This window comes from Pelophylax lessonae (assembly GCF_965119305.1).
Source record: "Pelophylax lessonae genome assembly, chromosome: 5".
Classification (NCBI taxonomy): domain Eukaryota; kingdom Metazoa; phylum Chordata; class Amphibia; order Anura; family Ranidae; genus Pelophylax; species Pelophylax lessonae.
The window spans coordinates 192,446,805-192,466,133 of record NC_138772.1 but is presented as its reverse complement, the minus strand read 5'-3'; the positions used below and the strand labels follow the sequence as shown (position 1 = coordinate 192,466,133).

General features: G+C 46.6%; 1 protein-coding gene across 4 annotated transcripts in view; it reads right to left on the bottom strand.

Annotated features, from left to right (window-relative positions):
- Window positions 1–19,329, bottom strand: part of BBS9 (Bardet-Biedl syndrome 9) — a 629,867-nt gene that overhangs the window by 588,589 nt on the left and 21,949 nt on the right. For all 4 annotated transcript variants that reach the window (XM_082258749.1, XM_082258751.1, XM_082258748.1 and 1 more), the window contains exons 3-4: window positions 16,430–16,552; window positions 10,605–10,755 (exon numbers count right to left, since the gene is read on the bottom strand). In XM_082258749.1, coding sequence (XP_082114875.1) covers window positions 10,605–10,755; window positions 16,430–16,541 — 263 coding nt within the window. In that variant the 5' untranslated portion in view covers window positions 16,542–16,552. The remainder of the gene's footprint in view (window positions 1–10,604; window positions 10,756–16,429; window positions 16,553–19,329) is intronic.

The following is a 19,329-nucleotide window of genomic DNA, read 5'->3' as shown; positions in this document are numbered from 1 at the left end:
GTCTGTCAATAAACATCAGAGAAATGGATTTTACGGTAAGTCAAAAATCACATTTTCTCTTTCGCTCATTGACGGACACAGCTCCTGTCATTCTTGACCATTGGGACGTCAAAAGCAGTGTCAAACATGAGGGGGGCAGCAAAAAATTCCCAAAACTAAACATTAGCCAACCAGGCAACAGGAGCTCAACCAAACAACTGGAGCCCACCTGAAAAAAAACTATATATCCTCAAAGAGGATCAGGTCCTCCTAAAAAGCAGCCTGCAAAACCTTGCGGCCAAAGGAAGCATCCGCAGATGCCAATACATCCACTTTATAAAACTTTGAAAAGTGTGCACCGAGGACCAGTTGGCCGCCTTGCAAACCTGCATCACTGACACCTAATGACAGAAGGCTCAGGAGGCACTAAGTGCCCTAGTGGAGTGCACCTTGACACGGAAAGAAGGAACCTGACCCCTGATGGAATAGGCCTGAACCATTGTCTGTCTGATGCATCTGGAAATGGTCGCAGAGACAACCCTTTGCGAGGTCCATCCGTGAGCACAGATAGAGAGTCTGACTTCCTGAAAGACTCTGTAGCTGCCAGGTCCCCCCCCCCCCCCCCCAATTGCCTAGACCACATCCAAGGCATGCAAGGCAATTTCCTTCAGATGTTTAGGCCTGGGACACAGGGAAGGCAACACGTCTTCATTCAAATGAAAGTCAGAGACTACCTTAGGAAGTAATGATGGACAGGGGCGAAGCCCCACCTTATCCTTGTGAATCACCATATAAGGAGAATGTCAGGATACCCCTGCCAGTTCTGACACCCTGCATGCAGAGGTGAAAGCCACCAAAAAGGCCCCCTTCTGGGACAGCGAAAGCAAGGGAATCTCCCAAATATTTTCAAAGGGAGGCTTCTGGAGAGCTAAAAGTACCAAATTATGATCCCAAGGCGGCAACGGATGCCATACTGGAGGTACCAAATGTCAGGCACCGTGAAAAAAAAGTATGTACCAGAGAGTATGTGGCCAAAGGTCGTTGGAAAAAGATAGTCAAGGCCGATACCTGGCCCTTGATGGTACTCAAGGCCAATTTCTGTTCAACCCCCCGTTGAAGGAAGGTTAAGATCTGAGCCACTGAGAAGGAGCGAGGATGGACCCCAAGAGACTCGCACCACACAATGTACGTCTTTCACGTACGATTGTAGATCTTCCTAGAGATAGATTTCCTAGTGTTTAACAATGTAGGAATCACCGACTACCCCTATCCTCTAGCACCTGGCGTTCAACAGCCAATCCGTCAAAGCCAGCGATTGTAAAGCAGGATGGAAGATCGGTCCTTGGGACAGCAGATCCTCCCTGAAAGGAAGCTTCCAAGGAAAGTCGGCGACCAGCCACACCAGATTGGCGTAACAAGCCCGACAAGGCCAGTCCGGAGCCACTGAGATTCCTTCTGCCTCAATCCTGCGTAGAAGTCTGGGCAGAAGCTTGAGAGAAGGGAAGGCGTAAATCAGACAATACTGACCCCACAGGGACACCAGCGCTTCAGTGTCGTCCGCCAGAGGATGCCTTGACTGATCCACAAACCTCTGAACCTTTCTGTTGAGCCGAGACATCAACAGATCCACCTCGGGGATACCCCAACGGAGAGAAACCTGATGAAACACCTCCGGAAGAAGGAACCACTCCCCTTGGTCCGTTGCCTGCCGACTGAGGTAATCCACCTGCCAATTTTCCACCCCGGGAATGTGTACGACTGAGAGAGCTGGAACGAACCGTTCTGCCCACCTTAAAATTCCGGCTACCTCCAGAGCCACCAGGACACTTCTTGTGCCCCCTTTGTGATTGACAAAAGCCACAGCCGTGGCATTGTCTGATTGAATGCGCACTGGGCAACCCTGAAGACGATCCGTCCAATGATCCAGACACAGTCTGATAGTTCGGAATTCCAAGACATTGATCGGTAGTCTGGATCCCTTCCAGGGTCCAGATCCCCTAAGAAGAAAGCTTGCCGAGGACACCTCCCCAGCCGGGCAGGCTGGCATCTGTGATCTGTGGTGACCACTGTCCAATACAAGGGGAGGAGGATTTTCCAAGCTGAAGCGCCAGAGAATGAAGCCACCATATCATGGACTTCCTCATTCCCTGACTCAGCCGGATCTGATTGTCCAGAGACTGCAGAGTCTTGTCCCATTTGGTCAGAATCTCCCTTTGCTGGGACCTCGTATGGAACTGTGCAAATGGACCCGCATTGAAGGTAAACACCATCAGGCCCAGCACCCGCATGCAAGTCAGGAGGGATGACCATCTGTTGGGACAGCAGGAGGCGAATTACAGCCTGCAATTTCTGGAGTTTGTCCAGAGGAAGGAGCACTCTGGCTAAGGCCGAGTCCACAGTCAGGCCCAGATAGTCCAGCTGCGTGGACGGAGCCAGAACAGACTTCTGAAAATTCAGAATCCAGCCGAACTCCTGCAGAGTTCATATTGTGATCTCCAGGTTTTCCACCAGAGCAGAGGGAGACTCCGCTCGTAGAAGGAGATCGACCAAGTAGTCCAGCACTACGATCCCTCATTGGCTTAGCAAAGCTAGCACCGAGCTTAACATTTTTGTGAAGACCCAAGGCACAGAGGCAAAACCAATCGCCTCAAACTGATAATGCTCTCTCCCACAGCAAAGCGGAGAAAAGGCTGGGGACTGGCACATATTGGAATGATAAGGTAGGCATCCTTGCTATCGATAGGGCGAGGAAATGGATTTTATTCTGAACTTCTGTACCTGCACAAAGCAGTTGAGCGCCTTAAGGTCCAGGATTGGACGCACTTTGCTTTCCTTCCCAGGGACTGTGAACAGGTTTGAGTAAAATCCCTGAAAAAGTTCAGAAGTCGGAAACCGGGACAATCACCCCTTGAAGGAACAGGTCTTGTACCGCCCCAAACAGGTCCTTTAAGCGGTCTGAAGACAGGCGCAAGTTGGAAGGAAAAAACCCTGCCGGGGGACAAGAGCGAAACTTAATCTTGGAGCCGGACCAAATTACTTTGTGGACCTTCTTGTCTTACACCAAGGAATTCCATGGATCCGGAAACCAGCGAAGACGTCCCCCCACCCCCGATACAGGTGAGGGCGCACCTTCATGCTGAAGGAGCCTTATTCACGGGTATGGAGAAGCCCCATCTTGGCTTGCCAGACCAGGCTTGTTTGGATCCTCCAGAAGAGGCCCTGAAAGGCTTCAAGCCCTTGTCAGTCGAACCTGAGGAACAAAAAAACTTCTTATGAGCTAAGAAGGAAGGCTCATGTCTACAACGCGGTTCCGTGCCCTTGGTAGCCTATGAAAGAAAAGTAATCTTCCCCCCTGTGAGACCTTTAATGATGTCAACTAGGGTAGCTCCAAACAGGCGATCTCCTTGGAAAGGAAGATCAGTTGAGGCCTTTTTTGAAGTTTGATCCGCAGACCAGCATTTGAGCCAAAATACATGCAGAAGGAATACAGCCGAAACAGAGAGGCGAGCCATCAGGGGAGCCACATCCAAAGAAGTATCACATATAAACAGCAGCCCCTGGACCAGCTGGTCTGCCAACTCGGCAATCGCAGGGGGGAGCTGTTCCCCCTCCAGGTCATGGAGTAAGAGCTTAGCCCACTCGGTCAGAGTTTGTGACACTAGGGCAAAGGGGAATTCCGGCCTCATTGCCGAACCAGCCACAGTGTGCATATTGTGGGCCACAGCCTCCGCCTCCGGTTATCTGGATCCTTAAAGGCCGGGAACTCTTCAACCAGAATCATGGTTGCCTTGTTCAATCTGGAAACCGGAGGGTCCACCACCGCTGGCACAGTTCACTTCTTAAGAAGAGACTCCTCATAAGGATAACACCTAGGAAAGCGCTTAGGAACCCCACGGGGACGCTTTGTTTGTCCGCGCTCTTTTGCGACAATTCTGTCAAAATAGCCAGGGAAAGGAAACACCTTTGCCGGTCTGGATGGCTTGTGAGTGCCAAAGGTTACCTGCACCTGCGTTGCAGCTTCAGATGCATCCTCCATCTTTAGGGTCTCACGCACAGATACAATCAGTGCATCCACCAGCGCCTTTTCGTGCACGGTCACAGATGTGGAGGAATCATTCTTAACCACTTTACGACCGCTCACATTGACACTACTGCGGCAATGTGGCATGATCCCGTCCAGCGACGTAGACCTACGTCACCCAAAAGCCACCTCCACCTGGGACACAAGAGACTTCAGTACATGGATGGATGGTTGGGACCCGGAGGGACCCGCAGCCTCAGAGCAGGGATCAGGTGTGGAAATATGCTCCAAAGACTCCATGAGTCACCAGGGGGACTTTACAAAAGGTATAAAACACTGCTAAGGGACAAGGCACAAGGCACCAATCGATCCTCAGAGGGAGAGGACCCCACCAGACTCACTACCCGCAGAAACAAGTGCCTGCTTCACCAGGAAAATACACTACACATGCGGCGATCAGGAAGTATAATCATCCAGGAGTTAGCACCAGGGGATGAGGAGGGGCTCCCACTTCCGAAATCGGCACCCACAGGGCTCCACTGTCATGGACGCCGCTATTTTCAATGGCAAACCACAGCAAAATGGCAGCCGGACTACGCAAACATGGCCGCTGTGTATAAGAATACACAGGCTACAACAAAATGGTGGCCCCCGTGGCAACACGAGGCATACAGGGAACCAGGAGGGAGACCAGGCCTCAGGGACAGATCGATGCAGGATGGGGGGGGGACCCTAACCTGGCAGCAAAACAGCATCATGAAGGCCAAGGACCACATCAGACAGGTCAGGGATAAAATTGTGGGGGGAGATTAAAGCAAGGTTAGATTATAAAACGAAGGGAGATTTCTGGAGAACTGACAACCAAATTGAGGTCCCACAGCGGCAATGGAGACCGTACTAGAGGAGCCAAGTCTCGAACTCCCTTGATAAAGGTACGCACCAAGGAATGTGTGGCCAATGGACTTTGAAAAAACCACCAAGGCCGAAACTTGGCCCTAATGGTACTCAAGGCCAGGCACTGCTCAACCCCTCGTTGGAAGAAAATAGGGAACCCCAAGAGACTCACACACGTCTTCCAAGTACGATAGTAGATCTTCCTAGAGGTAGATTTTCAAGCCTTTAACAGCGTAGGAATCACTGATTCAGACAAACCTCTATCCTTCAGCACCTGGCTTTCAACAGCCAAGCTGTTAAAGCCAGCAATTGTAAAGCAGGATGGAAGATTAGCCTCTTGGACAGCAGACCTTCCCTGAGAGGAAGTCTTCAAGGAGCATCAACGACCAGCCATACCAGATCGGCGTACCAAGACTGGCGAGGCCAGCCTGGAGCCACTAGAATGCATCTGTGACGTCGACCAGAGGTTTCGGAGACCGTGCCACAAACTTCTGTACCTTCCTTGAAATGTGTACAGCAAAGAGGGCTGCCCACCTTAGAATGCCGACTACTTCCCAAGCCACCAGGACACTTATTGTGCCCCCTTGGTGCTTGACAAAGACCACGGCCGTGGCATTGTCTCATTGAATTCGTACTGGACACCCCTAAAGACGAATTGTCCAATGATCCAGACAAAGTCTGATCGCTCAGAGTTCCAGTACATTAATCAACTCTTCCAGAGTCCAGACCCTCTGAGCACTGCCGAGGACGCCTCCTAACCCAGACAGGCTGGCATCTGTGGTGATAACCGTCCAGTACAGGGGGAGAAAGAAAGTGCCGGAGAACGAAACTACCTCTACAGACCATAGATTCTTGTCCCATATTACCAGAATCTTTTTTTCCAGAGATCTCGTGTGGAACTGTGCAAATTAAAACCACCTCAAAAGGTAGAGACCATCAGGCCCAGCACACGCATGCTCGCCCCTGATGAAGTCCGATTATGACGAAACATGTAGGTGGAGTTTAGCTGGCGTGACGCTTAGTGCTTCGGAGGATATGGCGGCCATCTTTTTGGTGTCCAGAGCTGCTGTTATTTATGAGCTGTTACTTGTTGGATGTTGTGTAAGTGGACAATGTTTACCTAAATAAACCTGCTAGTTTGTAATACTACACCATGAGGAGTCTGTACTTTTTATCTCTGATCTGAGGTCTGCTAAGTATGTTTACCGGGCTGCATGACTAAGAGTATTGTGGGACCTGAGGCTGACTCTACGTGAGAGGAGGTTTATTGTGCACGCTAGACTGACCTCTGTAATGGGGGGTCTGTCAGATCCGGTAAGAGGCTTGAACACCTGAGTGACTGCTGGTGGTGGCTTCTGGATTCACATTTCATATTGAAATTGCGATAATACTTGATCCCCTATTTATTATTGTGTGTGGACTTTATGTGAACTGTTTACCACCTATAATATTTGTGGACCTTATGAGATTGGCTCACTTCGCTTTAAAAGTGCTGTTTGTTTATATAAATGCCCGGAGGGATGACCGTCTGCTGCAATGTCTGTAATTTTTCCAGAGGAAGCAACACTCTGGCTGAGTCCAGAGTCAGACCTAGATCGTCCAGTTTTGTGGATGGAACCAGAGCAGAATTCTGAAGGTTCAGAATCCAACCGAACTCCCAGAGTAATCTCCAAGTTGTCCATCAGAGCAGTCAGAGGCTCCGCTTGCTGTAGAAGATCGTCCAGGTACCCCAGTACCACGATCCCCCACTGACGCAACATTGCTAGCACCGGGGCCAACACTTTTGTGAAGACTCAAGGAGCGGAGGCGAGACCAAAGGGTAACTCCACAAACTGATAATGCTCTTTACCCACGGCAAAGCGCAGGAAGCACTGGAGACCGGCACATATTGGAATGTGAAGGTAGGCGTCCTTGATGTCAATAGAAGTGAGAAAATCCCTCTGATGTAGGGACACCACTACCGGGTGAATGGACTGAATGTTCCCAGTTTAGGGCCTTGAGGTCCAGAAATGGCCTTCCTTCCTGGGAACTGTAAAGAGGTTTGAGTAAAACCCCTGAAAACGTTCCGAAGTCAGAACCAGAACAATCACCCCTTGAAGTAACAAGTCTTGCACTGCCCCAAAGAGACCCGTAAGCGATCTGGGGACAAGTGCAGGTTGGAAGGGAAGAACCTTTCCAGAGGATAAGACCGTAACTCGATCTTGTAGTCAGACCGAATTACTTAGTGGACCCCCTTGTCCTGTATTAGGGAGGTCCACGGATCCGAAAACCAGCGAAGACATCCCCCCACCCCAGATACGGATAAGAGGGCCGCTTTATGCAGAGGAAGCCATGTCCGCAGGTCTGGAAGAGCCCACTCGAGGCTTGCCAGACCAGGCCCTCTTGGAACCTCCAGTGGAGGCTCTGAAGGGCTTTGATCCCTTGTCTTGAGACCCTAAGGGACGAAAAAAGCCTCTTAGGTAAGGCCTTCTTAGAAGGCTGGTCCACAGACCAGCATTTCAACCAGATAATAGGCAGAAGGACCACTGCTGATACAGACAGCCTAGAATCAAAGGAGCCGCATCCAAAGAGGCATCACAGATAAACTGTAGCCCCTGGACCAAATGATCCGCCAACTCCAAAAAGGCAGGGGGAAGTTGTTTCCCTTCCAGGTCCCGGTGTGAAAGTTTAGCTCACTTGGTCAGAATTTGCGACACCAGGGCAATAGTAAATACCGGCCTAAGTGCCGAACCAGCCACTGTGAACATATGGCGGGCCAGAGCCTCCGCCCTCCTATCAGGCGGATCTTTAAAGGCCGGGGACTCTTCAACTTTTTAAGGTAGCTTTATTTAACCTGGAAACTGGCGAGTCCACTACAGGTGGGACCATCCACTTTTTAAGCAGGGAATCCTCATAAGAATACTGCATTGCAAAACCCTTAGGGACCACAAGAGTGCACTTTAGATAACCCCACTGTTTTGTGACAATGTTGTCAAGTAAGCAGAAAATGGGAACACCCTCTTCACTTTGGAGGGCCTGTGGATGCCAAAAGGGACCAATGCCTCCGACGCAGCATCAGTAGCATCCTCCATTTCTAAATTTTCACGCACTGACTCAATCAGTGCATCCACCAGCGCCTTTTTATGCGCGCTAGAGGAGCAGAGGAATCATCCTCACTATCTGAGCACTCAGGTTGCGTGGACGCAGACCAAGTATGGTGACTCGCGTCCATGGCGGCAGCAACAGATTCAGGATCTGATGAGACAGATGAGGCAGGGGGCGCTATATACTAAGCTCACCCAGAAAACATAACAATATCTGACTGCGATAGGGCAAAGTGGACACCGACCACGGGCCAACGAATGGACCACTACTGGACCCCGCAAAGAAACAAGGGGGTCGCCTTCCAAAGCCCTTCCAAAAAGGTCCGCGTATTAGCAAATAGCCCCCTTAAAAGGGAGCCGTCCGCCGTGATGAGGACGCGCAGGCAGGGTACCCTGATTGTCCTGCAGCGCTAAAAAGGGCCAGGTGCCCTACACAATAATGGCGGCATGGCTGCCATCAAAAAATAAACCGCCCCCACAGCACCATCCCCCCCAAGGGAGGCGCCAAGCTGGCTGCATGGCACGGATCCCAGCCAAGCAGATGCTCAAAAGAAAGAGCAGGGGCTTCAGCTAACCTCACTGGGGCCGCCCCCCCCAATGGAGGCACCCTACTCAGCCGCATGACCTAGTAGGCCGCAAAGTCGGGGCCTAAATTTTTGGCTGAATCTGGCTGCATGAGGCACGGACCCGCGAATGCTAAACCTTCCGCTCCCCCAGCCCAACAACTGCAGCAGGGAGCCCAGAGGACTTCCCTGCCCTAGTCAACAACCCCTAGGGTGGCGAGTAATCCTGTGAAATCCCCCATTGCGCACTAGGAAAAACCCAGCCAGCAGCAACTCTAACATGCCCACCTTAAGAGCCTGTGGCAAAAGCCAACTCATAACCTCACCCAGGGGGGTACGGAAGACCCACAGTGACCACCGAAATTTTAGCGGGGCTGTGGGGAAGGAGGGGAACCCGAGGATCCCACTGTCCCAGGAAGGGGCCCACGTCCACCCCAAAACCCTCTAAGGGAAGAGGGGGGGCAGCTACTTACCATACCAGGAACAGGGTGGGCACTGCACCTGACAGACCACCACTGCATCGGAATGGAGGGCTGATGGCCAGGAGGAACGCCATGACTCAGGTTGAGGCCAGGTTGTATGCACCCTCACGAAAAGTTTAACTTGCAGGCTAGCCCCTATCCAGTGGGGCTATGTCGCGGCCAGCCTAACGCGGAGCTGAGGCCTGCACGCGCTCGCTGGCCAGACTGGGGTGACCCTCTGGATCTAGATTATCCAGTCTGTCGCCCAGTCTGGCAGTTGATTGTAGATTCTCACAGGAATAAAATAACAAAGATAGGAAAAAGTTCCATTAAAAAGAAAAAAAAAAATGCCAGGACCAGAGATCCTAGCAAGGAACTAGGTCTTTACTCCTGACTAGGCTGAAAGAAAACTGAGTGCCTATAGCTGAGAGTGGGAGTATACCCCCTGGGACTGCCCCATAGGTGTAGTCAAGCTTTTTCCTGCCTAGTGTCCTACTACTGTAGGGGGCAGTATAACCCAATGGTCAGGAAGATAAGGAGTCGTGTCAGTCAATGAATGAAAGAGAAATTAACTTTAAGATGAGGCACAGCTAAGCCTCTTTCTGTTTTAGGTCATTGTAATTCAGATACACAGTTTTTATTGCCAAGGCACCCTCACATATCATAAAGTGCACTGCTAGTTTTCAAAGGATTGCAGAACAAAAGGGTACATTTTTCAGGGTACCTCTTAGGCACAAATAACATTTCTAAATGTTCCCTTTAATATAACACATTTTAATTAAAAGGCCATTTAAAGGCCTCAAGTACAAAATTGACAAAATACATGCAGATGCATTTTGAGCTATTTTTTGAATGCATCTCAAAGCATGTAATGCTAAATACACATCTAAATGTTTAGCAGCCAGCAACTAGGTGCATTTGGTTTAGCTGCATTTACATAAACAAGAAATGTGGTTTTAGGCAGCTCAACACATCTAAATTCAAGTACATTAAGATGCAAAAGATTTTTTCAGCTTCCAGAGCTATTTAAGAGTACGAAGCTTGGCTGCACAAGTGATTATAATATCCCTTCCTATCTATTTACTAATGCTAGCAGAATAAGGATTTAATATAGTTAATGCTGATTGAGACTCAAGATAGTAATGCACATAAAAGAACAGATTTTAAAAGCAACGATTAGCTATTTTCAATCACCAATCAAAAATAATAATTTTATTACAAATCAAAAAAAAGCTGATTGCCAGCGGGAAGCTAAATTGCTCATCAGCATTAGCTTAGAATTTCCCATATACAGCTACAAAATCAATGCTAATATTCATTTATTAAATTCAAAAGCATTTGCATACAGTTTTATTATACTTCATTTTAGAAACATTTATTCCTTGTTCTCAAACAAAGTGAATTCCCTAGTCAGCTTGTGATGTTAAGCAGTATCATGGGAGGAGATACTTGTTACCATGCAACAGCTACCTAGTTTACAATGTCCTTCATAAAATAATGCAAACAAAAACGAGCTTCAAACTAAAGGCACTCAAGCTGTTGGAAAACGGAGGATTATGGGAGATTAGTTTCATAACAGCTAAGAGCTTTCATATGTACTTACGAAACAAACTTTCCCACTTCCACTTGGAGTACTGGATCCCTTAGCTGAACCTCAAGCAACAAATCTTCTGCCTGAATGGCCTCCCCAGTTTTCAGAGGATGGGGAGAGAATATGCGGAGGTATCCACTGTAACTACCAACAATGATTTTGTCTAGGGAAACAAAAAATTTAATTTTTTTAGTTATTTATTGCAGGATGTGCTACTACAGCAGTAAGTTAATGTAGTAGGTCAGGGCTTAAAGTTTCAAGTCCTGAACTACTAGCCAAGCCTTAAGAGTTACTCGCCACCAGTTGCCCCACTCAATCCCTACTCTTCCCCACCCTAATCCTGCCCCTAAACACACCCTTGTAAATTAGCTCATGAAATTACACTGTTAAATGTTTTATGCAAAATTTAATTACAAAATAAATAATAAACAACTTTAAAAATATTAAAATAAAGCATATTTCATTGATCTGACTGTGATAAACAAAATAAGGATAAAATAAGATTGGCTACTATAGGGCACTGTACATATCATTACTGCCTTGTAAAGTAAAATTTTTAACGCTATATTAAATATAGCATTAAAAAAAAAAAATCAAAACCAATGAATGATACTTTTACTGAATTAGGATGCAGAAAGACTTACAGCGGAGCTGGAGCTGCTAAAGGTAACTTTTCCTATTAACAAGCAAGTGATTGGTTCCTGGGCCCGGTTAAGAGAATGACAGGGGGCGGAGGATGGGAAGAGAATCGGCTCCTGTTCAACTCCGCCTGCTGGCCGTGTCCACCCTCCCTTCCGATGCGGCTCCACACTCGCTCTCAGCTTATTTCCACTCATAATGCGTGCAGGCGAGTGGAAATTTTGAGGACTGCAGTAAGTTAATGGTGAAATACATTTTTTTTCAAATGCTGCTTATAATTTAAAAAAGCTAGTCATGGTGGTGGCCACTTCCACCATTTGGATACAAAAACTGGAGTGAAAAAACAGTATAAAAATATGTTTAAGCGTAAAAACCGCCACTCACCATAGCCATCCAGGAGTCGCTGCTCGTGCCATACCCCTTGACATGTTTTGCACCGCCCACCAGGGCTTAATCGTAGGAAGTGGGCAGTGGCAAAACATGTCAGGGGGCATGGCCCGAGGAGCGGCATTGACTGGGGCTTTCACCTGTATACATCTACACCAGGCTCGGCTATGGTGAACAGCAACTTCCAGTCCACGATACATCACATCACATGACAAGACAATTGAAAATCCCACAGGCTAACACATTTCGAGGACTTGCCCCTTGGTTAGCTCTGAGGAAGAGGCAAGTCCTCGAAACGTGTTAGCCTGTTGGATTCCCAAATGTCCTATTATGTAATGTGATGTGATGTGTTGTTGACTAGAAGTTGCTGTTTTTATATGACAAGCTTTAAAGGTGATTGTACTGTTTTTTTTAAAATACCAAACATGTTATACTTACCTGCTCTATGCAGCTGGTTTTGCACAGAGCAGCCTGGATCCTCCTTTTCTCGGGTCCCACTTTGGTGGTCCTCGCCCCTCCCTCCTTTTGATAGCCCCCACAGCAAGTAGCTTGCTATGGGGACACTCAAAAGGAGTCACAGTTTCCTGTGTCCATTCAGACACGGAGATGCAACCAGGCCCGCCCCCTCTCTTTCCAATATACAGCAGCAGAAGCCAATAGCACCACGCTGCTGTCTCAGCCAATGAGGAGGGGAGTCCCAGGCAGCTTAGACACTCCTGCAACATAGCTGGATAAAGACGGGCTCAGGTTAAGTATTAGGGGGGCTGAAGGGGGTTGCTGCACACAGAAGGTTTTTTTATCTTAACCTCCCTGGCTGTATGATTGTTTCCGATTTTAGGTGCTGAAAGCGGTACCATTATTTTGCAAGTACAGTAAAACTGCAGGCAAGGGCACTGGGGGGCAAACTAATGTCAATTTATTTTATTTAGTAATGTAATCCAATAGTATTACAATATATCAGTGTGTTTGTGTGTTTTACTTTTCAAATTTGCCATCGGTTCCACCCCCTGCGACGTGACGCTCGCAAGAGACGGAAGTCGGGTCTCACAGCATCAGGCGGAAGATTCGGCCGCCGTATGCTGCAGGAATACATTGCGGGATCCCGGGGACAAGGTAAGTAACCTCTCTTCCAGGATCCAGCGATCCTCCCTGGCGGTACCCCGAGTGTGTCTCGGGGTTACCGCTAATGGCACTGAAATTCCACCCCGAGCCACACTCGGGAATACCGCCAAGGAGGTTAAGGCATAGAATGCATCGAGATGAAAAAAAACATGCCTTTAGAATCCCTTTATTGTACCTGTCAGTTTGTGAGTATATTACTTTTCCACCGTTTTGTGAATTAAGGATATATTTTGAGGATAATGCACTAGGCCGGAGCGCCTTCTGTTTTATTTTAAGGGTTTCAGTGTTTCCAGACTGCCTCAGTCTTTTGATGGCAGCAAGGTGAGGCATATTGTCAGGATCAGTGTCATTACTTGGGACACCTGCTAGTGGCACTGTTGTTCCTGGAATCAAAGGACGTAATTCTGGTGGCAACCAGCGGGTGTCTCCCAGCAACTGGACTGGACAACCTTATTAGGCTGCACCTGATGTGGACTGCTGGGGGAATATAAGCCTGCACTTCACTGAGGTTCAGAGCTTCAGTATTTTTATCTGCAAGCTGTGTCCCTGTTTGAGCCTGAACCTAATCCTGTAACCTGTATCCTGATCCTGTGTCGTTCCCTGTACCCTGCTTCCTGTACCTGGCTTCCTGTTCCCCTTGTCTCCTGTCCCTCTCCTCTCTTGCTTATGTGTGCTCCCTCCATTTGTATATAGTAAGTTAGGTTATTATTTGGGTTTTCACTGTCACTTTTATTTTCACTTACTTTGTTTATGGGTTACTGGTGTTGGTATTGGTGTTATTTGGCCTATTTCAACCTTATTCAGTCTGGATCCTGATTCCTTAAGTGCAGCCAACTGATCTGATTACCCTTGCTGGATGCCTGCATGTGGTATCCCTGACACATATCCAGTAAAGCCAGGATGGGAATATAGACAATTTATTATCTCTGGGCCCACTCTGAAGCGCAGGAGATTTTGTGTTTGTTATATACTTAGCCCTACACCTCAGCCTGGAGTGGGACTACAAAGCACTAATGGGCTTATTGCGAGTACAAATATGGATACAAATAAATAGTCTCCTCAAAGGGTAACTCCACTTTAATGAAAAATAATATAAAATCAAAGAATATAGCAAATAAAATAATATAGCATATATAATTGCTATACAAGCCATGCTGTACTTTAATGATATTAAAAATAATCATACTGTAAGATTCATTGAAACAACATGGGTACAGAAAGCCCACAGAAATGTACTTTTCAGCTTTTATAATTGGTTCACTGATTTTCCCAGAAATCTGCATTAAGCCAAATTTTAGGGACCCACTACAATAGAAATATTAGTTTTAGAGAGATGCTCCCAAAGGGGCAATTACTTCTGAAGGGATGCAGACCCTGTAATTTTTCTAAATAGAACATGGAGAATGCACCAACTTATTCTAATGAACCAGATCCTACAATTCAGAATCAGTATGCAAAGGACATGGTAAAACAAACAGTTTTTTCTTCAGAGCAGCAACAAAGTTTGCTAAAATTTCTGCAATGTTTAACAGTCACCCAAAGGGGACTGTTCATTTTGTCAACAAAAGTGGAGTTCGATTTTAAAAGATACACTGGAGGAAGGAGGGGACAAACTGCTGCAGGTATGAGATACCTGGAAATTCTTGCAGCAGCCTCAAACACCTTCCTGCCCATCTAAAAGGAAAATAATTCTGACAGGCAAAGTTCCAAATCTTTCCAGGTACAGTCGGAGATTAATGTCCCATCCCTACGCATTTCTACCAGTCTGTCACTCTAAAATACAGTCTAACTCGCTAACAGGAATGCACAGGAGAAAGGGTGGGTAAGCTTTAACATTTTGGTGGAGGCAGGATAAGCTTTCTTTAAGATATGAGGTTCAGTGAATGTCGAACAGAGTAGCGGAAAGCTGGACTGATTGGGGTAGGGAAAGGCTCTGGAGAAGTCCAGGAGTCAAGCATGGAAGGAGGCGACGATGGGGCTAGAGAGCAGGGGATTCTTGGAGAAGTGGAGAAAATGGTTTGGGTAATATTCTGAGATGAGGTTGGTGAAGAACCTGAGAGTGGAAAACCCAAGCAACTGTTAAAACCCACAAGATATAGAAAGATAGTACATAAGCCATAGAGTTTAAATCTGCAAGGCAGCAATGTTAACAACTGTGCCACAGAGCTGATGATTGTACATTTTTTTTCATACAACAAGCTCATTTCAAAATGTGTGCAAAAGTCTAATGCAGGCCATACATAGGTCGAATTCTGAACAATTTGTCGTTTGAACTTCGAAAATGTGTGCGTTTTGTAATCTAATGGTGCCACTATTGATTTTGAAAGTTGACCAACCAAGCCTTCAATTTCACCTCATATTTTTACGGAAAAGAATATTTGTGGCCAGGAACCTTCTTTTCTTTCCAGGTCACAGATCATGCGCATTTCTTTTTCAATTATATTTCTCACACGATGCCCAATCACGCAAATTAGATGGCCGTGTGAGAATCGGCCGTTGCTGGGGCCCATCTAATGTTTGAAAATTAAACGATTATTTAAAAGTGCGATTTTCAAACAAAAAATAGTTTGGAATTCGACACATATATGGCCGGCCTTAAAGTCATTTTAAAGTCTCATGGATTTTTTGTTTTTAAATAATAAACATGTTATACTTACCTCCTCTATGCAGTGGTTTTTCATAGGGCAGCTCAGATCCTCCTTCTCTTGGGTCAAACTTTGCTACTTCTGGCTCCTCCCTCCTGTTAAGTGTCCCCACAGCAAGTAGCTTGCTATGGAGTCGCCCAAGCCAAGCTGCAGCTCCATGTGTCCATTCAGACATGGAGCTGTCATTCGTCCTCCCCCCCTCTCCTGATTGGCCAACTGACATTGATTGTCAGAAATGGGAGCCAATGGCGCAGCTGCTGTGTCTCAGCCAATCAGGAGGGAGAGTCCCGGACGGCTGAGGAACTCGTGGACATTGCTAGATAGAGATGGGTCTCAGGTAAGTATTAGAGGGTGCTGGGGTGGCTGTTACGCACAGAAGACTTTTTTATCTTAATGCAACTCTACCTTTGCAACTCCTTTAAGCCTAGTACACACCACTTAGCCTAGTACACATCCAGCGGGTTGAATGGGAAAAAAAAAACCTGTCGACCGGGCTTTATTGAATCGGCTGATGTCGCCCGATATTTGACCCGTGGGTGCTAGGCTTTAGGCCCTATATTTGCATCCATGTAAATGCAATTTCCCCATCTCAACTCAAAACAACTGTCACCTTTTTAAAAATAAGAATCCTTATCCTGGTGTCTTGGTTTGTGAAATGAACCTAAAATATAAAGAACAGTGCGCCATTCTTTACCAACAGAACTGTGAAAGTAAAATGGGCTTGAGGTGGCACATAACTGAAATCTACGGTTATTCTTCCAGACTGGATATTACGAAGATGTGCTGGAGCATAACGAGGGTTGAATAAAGTCTGACAGCCAAGTGATTTCCCACACCGACTCATGCCTGGGGGGCAGCAGAATTGCCCAAAGTAAAGCTGTCTTTGGGACTAAAGAGAACAAGTCTCATTTTTTGTGTATATACTGCATCCTGAGATCAAGAGTATCACAAAAAAATCATTAACATTTGATGAAAGATTGAAAGAATTACACTACACAAAGCCATATTAAAAAGAACAGTTTTATGAATCCCAGATGTGTTTACCTTGTCCCGACTCACTGTTGTCAACATCAGCCACTGACAGACATCCTTGGTCAAACTCTTCATTTTCTCCCAGTGACGCGGACCACCAATCTCGAGCTTTAAACAGTGACATGTCTGCGCTCTCTAGAAAGCTGAAATAAGAGGACAAGAACAATTTCTTCAACACACAGCTGACAAAAAAATCTTAAGAATTCTGAATTAAAGAATTGAAAGATTTCACGTTGTACCCCTACATATACAACCCCTTCTATTCCTCAGTAGCTCAGTTGTTATCACTTACCCTTGGTTCACGCCTATGCATTTTTTAGTGCGTTTTGCAGAAATGCACTACAGTCTATTTAACACAGTTTCCTATGGATCTAGTTCACATCTGTGCGATTTGAGCGACTGTGTTTTTAGAAAGGGTCAGGGACTTTCTATTTCTGCAGAAGATTGCGTTTTACATGTAATAGACTTCAATGAACCGGCACCAAAAATGCAAGTGCTACATTTTTAATGAGTTTTGCAGGGGTTTTTTTTTGGCTAATAAGAAAGTATGACAATTCTGTTCATGAAGTGCGAATTTGATGCAACTTTACACTCTCTGGTGCTCAAGTCACATTAAAGTAGTGCAGAAACTTTTGTGTCCAAAGTTGCATGTTACGGTTAGGGCTAGGGGTAGGAGTAATCATTAGGGTCCTTTCACAAGAGTGGTGCGCTCGGCGAACTCAGTTTTTCTCTGCAGGGATCGATCTGCCGATCCCTGATTAGCAGGCGGATGACAGCTTCATCTCAACTTACTTTCAAGAGGCGGAGTTGTGAGATCCCCGCTCTCCTCTAAGGGAGATTGGATGAGAATGGTCCGCCTGTCCGCTCTCATCCAATCTGATCCTCCAGACAGATGGAACATTGGGTTTCCATCCTTCCGGATTTCACGGACAGGATCGGATAGCAGCAGAGTCAGTGGACATGTCACCGCAGACACTTGCTACTCCATAGAGGTACATGGAGCATCCGATCAGGTCCGCCTGACAAACTGACAGGCAAACCGGATCAGAAAGCCCGTGTAAAAGGGGCCAAAGGGTTAGACTTAGCAGTAATCGTTAGGGTTAGGCATATCGGTAATTGTTAGGGTTAGAGCGCTAACCCTAACAATTACCGCTAACCCTATCCCTAACAATGACCACTAATCCTAACCCTAATGAATACTGCTAACCCTAACTCTCAGGGCCCTTTGACACCAAAAACTGAACATAACTGCTTTTGAAGCGCGTTTGACATGCACTCGATGTGCGCTTAAATGTGTTTTACACTGCATTTGCAGTGCATTTTTCTATACGTTTTTGGACTTGGCTTTCTTGGCTTAAAGGGGCGCTGTACAGTGCATTTAAAGCATGTTTTTAGTGCTTTCCCCTTCATTTGTGATGCAAAAAAATGTAGCATGCTATACTTTTTTTTAAACTGCGTTGAACTGCACAGCAATGATGTGAACTATGCCCCTAGGATTAGCTTGATTTTGGGCTGTCTATGCAGCTGGAGTGCAGTTCAAAATGCATCCAACTGCGTTCAGTGTGAAAGGGCCCTAACCTTTAACCCTAACCTTTAATCCCAACCCTTAACCCTAAACCTAACATGGGACTTTGGATACCTAAAGATTTCTGCACTACTTTGATGCAACTTGAGTGCATCAACATCACACTCCATGAACAGAATTGTCATATTTTCCTATTAGCCAAAAAAAAATGCAAAACACATCAAAACGTGTGTCCAAAAACATAAAGCCCCCCCCCTGCAAAATGCGCCAGTAAAACGCATCAATCACAACATGCATAAGTGTGAACCTAGCCTTGTCTAAGGCTCGGTTAACATACACTATATTGCCAAAAGTATTAGGACACCTGCCTTTACAAGCACATGAACTTTAATGGAATCCCAGTCTTAGTCCATAAGGATTAGGAATGTTTCAATGGGAATGTTTGACCATTGTTTCAGAAGCGCATTTATGAGGTCAGGCACTGATGTTGAAAAAAAGGTCTGGCTCGCAGTCTCCTCTCTAATTCATCCCAAAGGTGTTCTATCAGGTTGAGGTCAGGCCAGTCAAGTTCCTCCCCCCCCAAAAGCGCTCATCCATGTCTTTATGGACCTTTAAGCACTGGTCCAAATCCTTTGTTGGAGGGGGCTTATGGTTTGGGGTCGTTTTTCAGGGGTTGGGCTTGGCCCCTTAGTGCCAGTGAAGGGAACTCTTAAAGCGTCAGCATACCAGGACATTTTAGACAATTTCATGCTCCCAACTTTCTGGGAACAGTTTGGGGATGGCCCTTCCTGTTCCAACATGACTGCCACCAGTGCTCAAAGCAAGGTCCATAAAGCCATGGATGAGCTTGGGGTGGAGGAACTTGACTGGCCTGCAGAGAGTCCTGACTTCAACCTGACAGAACACCTTTGGGATGAATTAGAGCGGAGACTACGAGACAGGCCTTGTCATTCAACATCAGTGCCTGACCTCATAAATGCACTTCTGGAAGAATGGTCAAACATTCCCATAGACACATTCCTAAACCTTGTGGGCAGCCTTCCCAGAAGAGTTGAAGCTGTTATAGCTGCAAAGGTTGGGCCAACTCAATATTGAACCCTACGGACTAAGACTGGGATACCATTGAAGTTCATGTGCGTGTAAAGGCAGGCGCCCCAATACTTTTGGTAATATAGTGTACATGCGAATCAGATGCGTTTTGAACCGCATCCGATTTGCATAACATGTGAACCAGGCCGGCTTTCAATGAAGCTGTTTTACATATATGCGAGCCCCGCATATATGTGAACTGGGTCCAAGACTCTGTCTATCCAAGAAAACCCTTCCATTTACACCAACACATACATACTCTTAAGAGTCTCCTAATCGAGAAATGTTGAACCTTGTT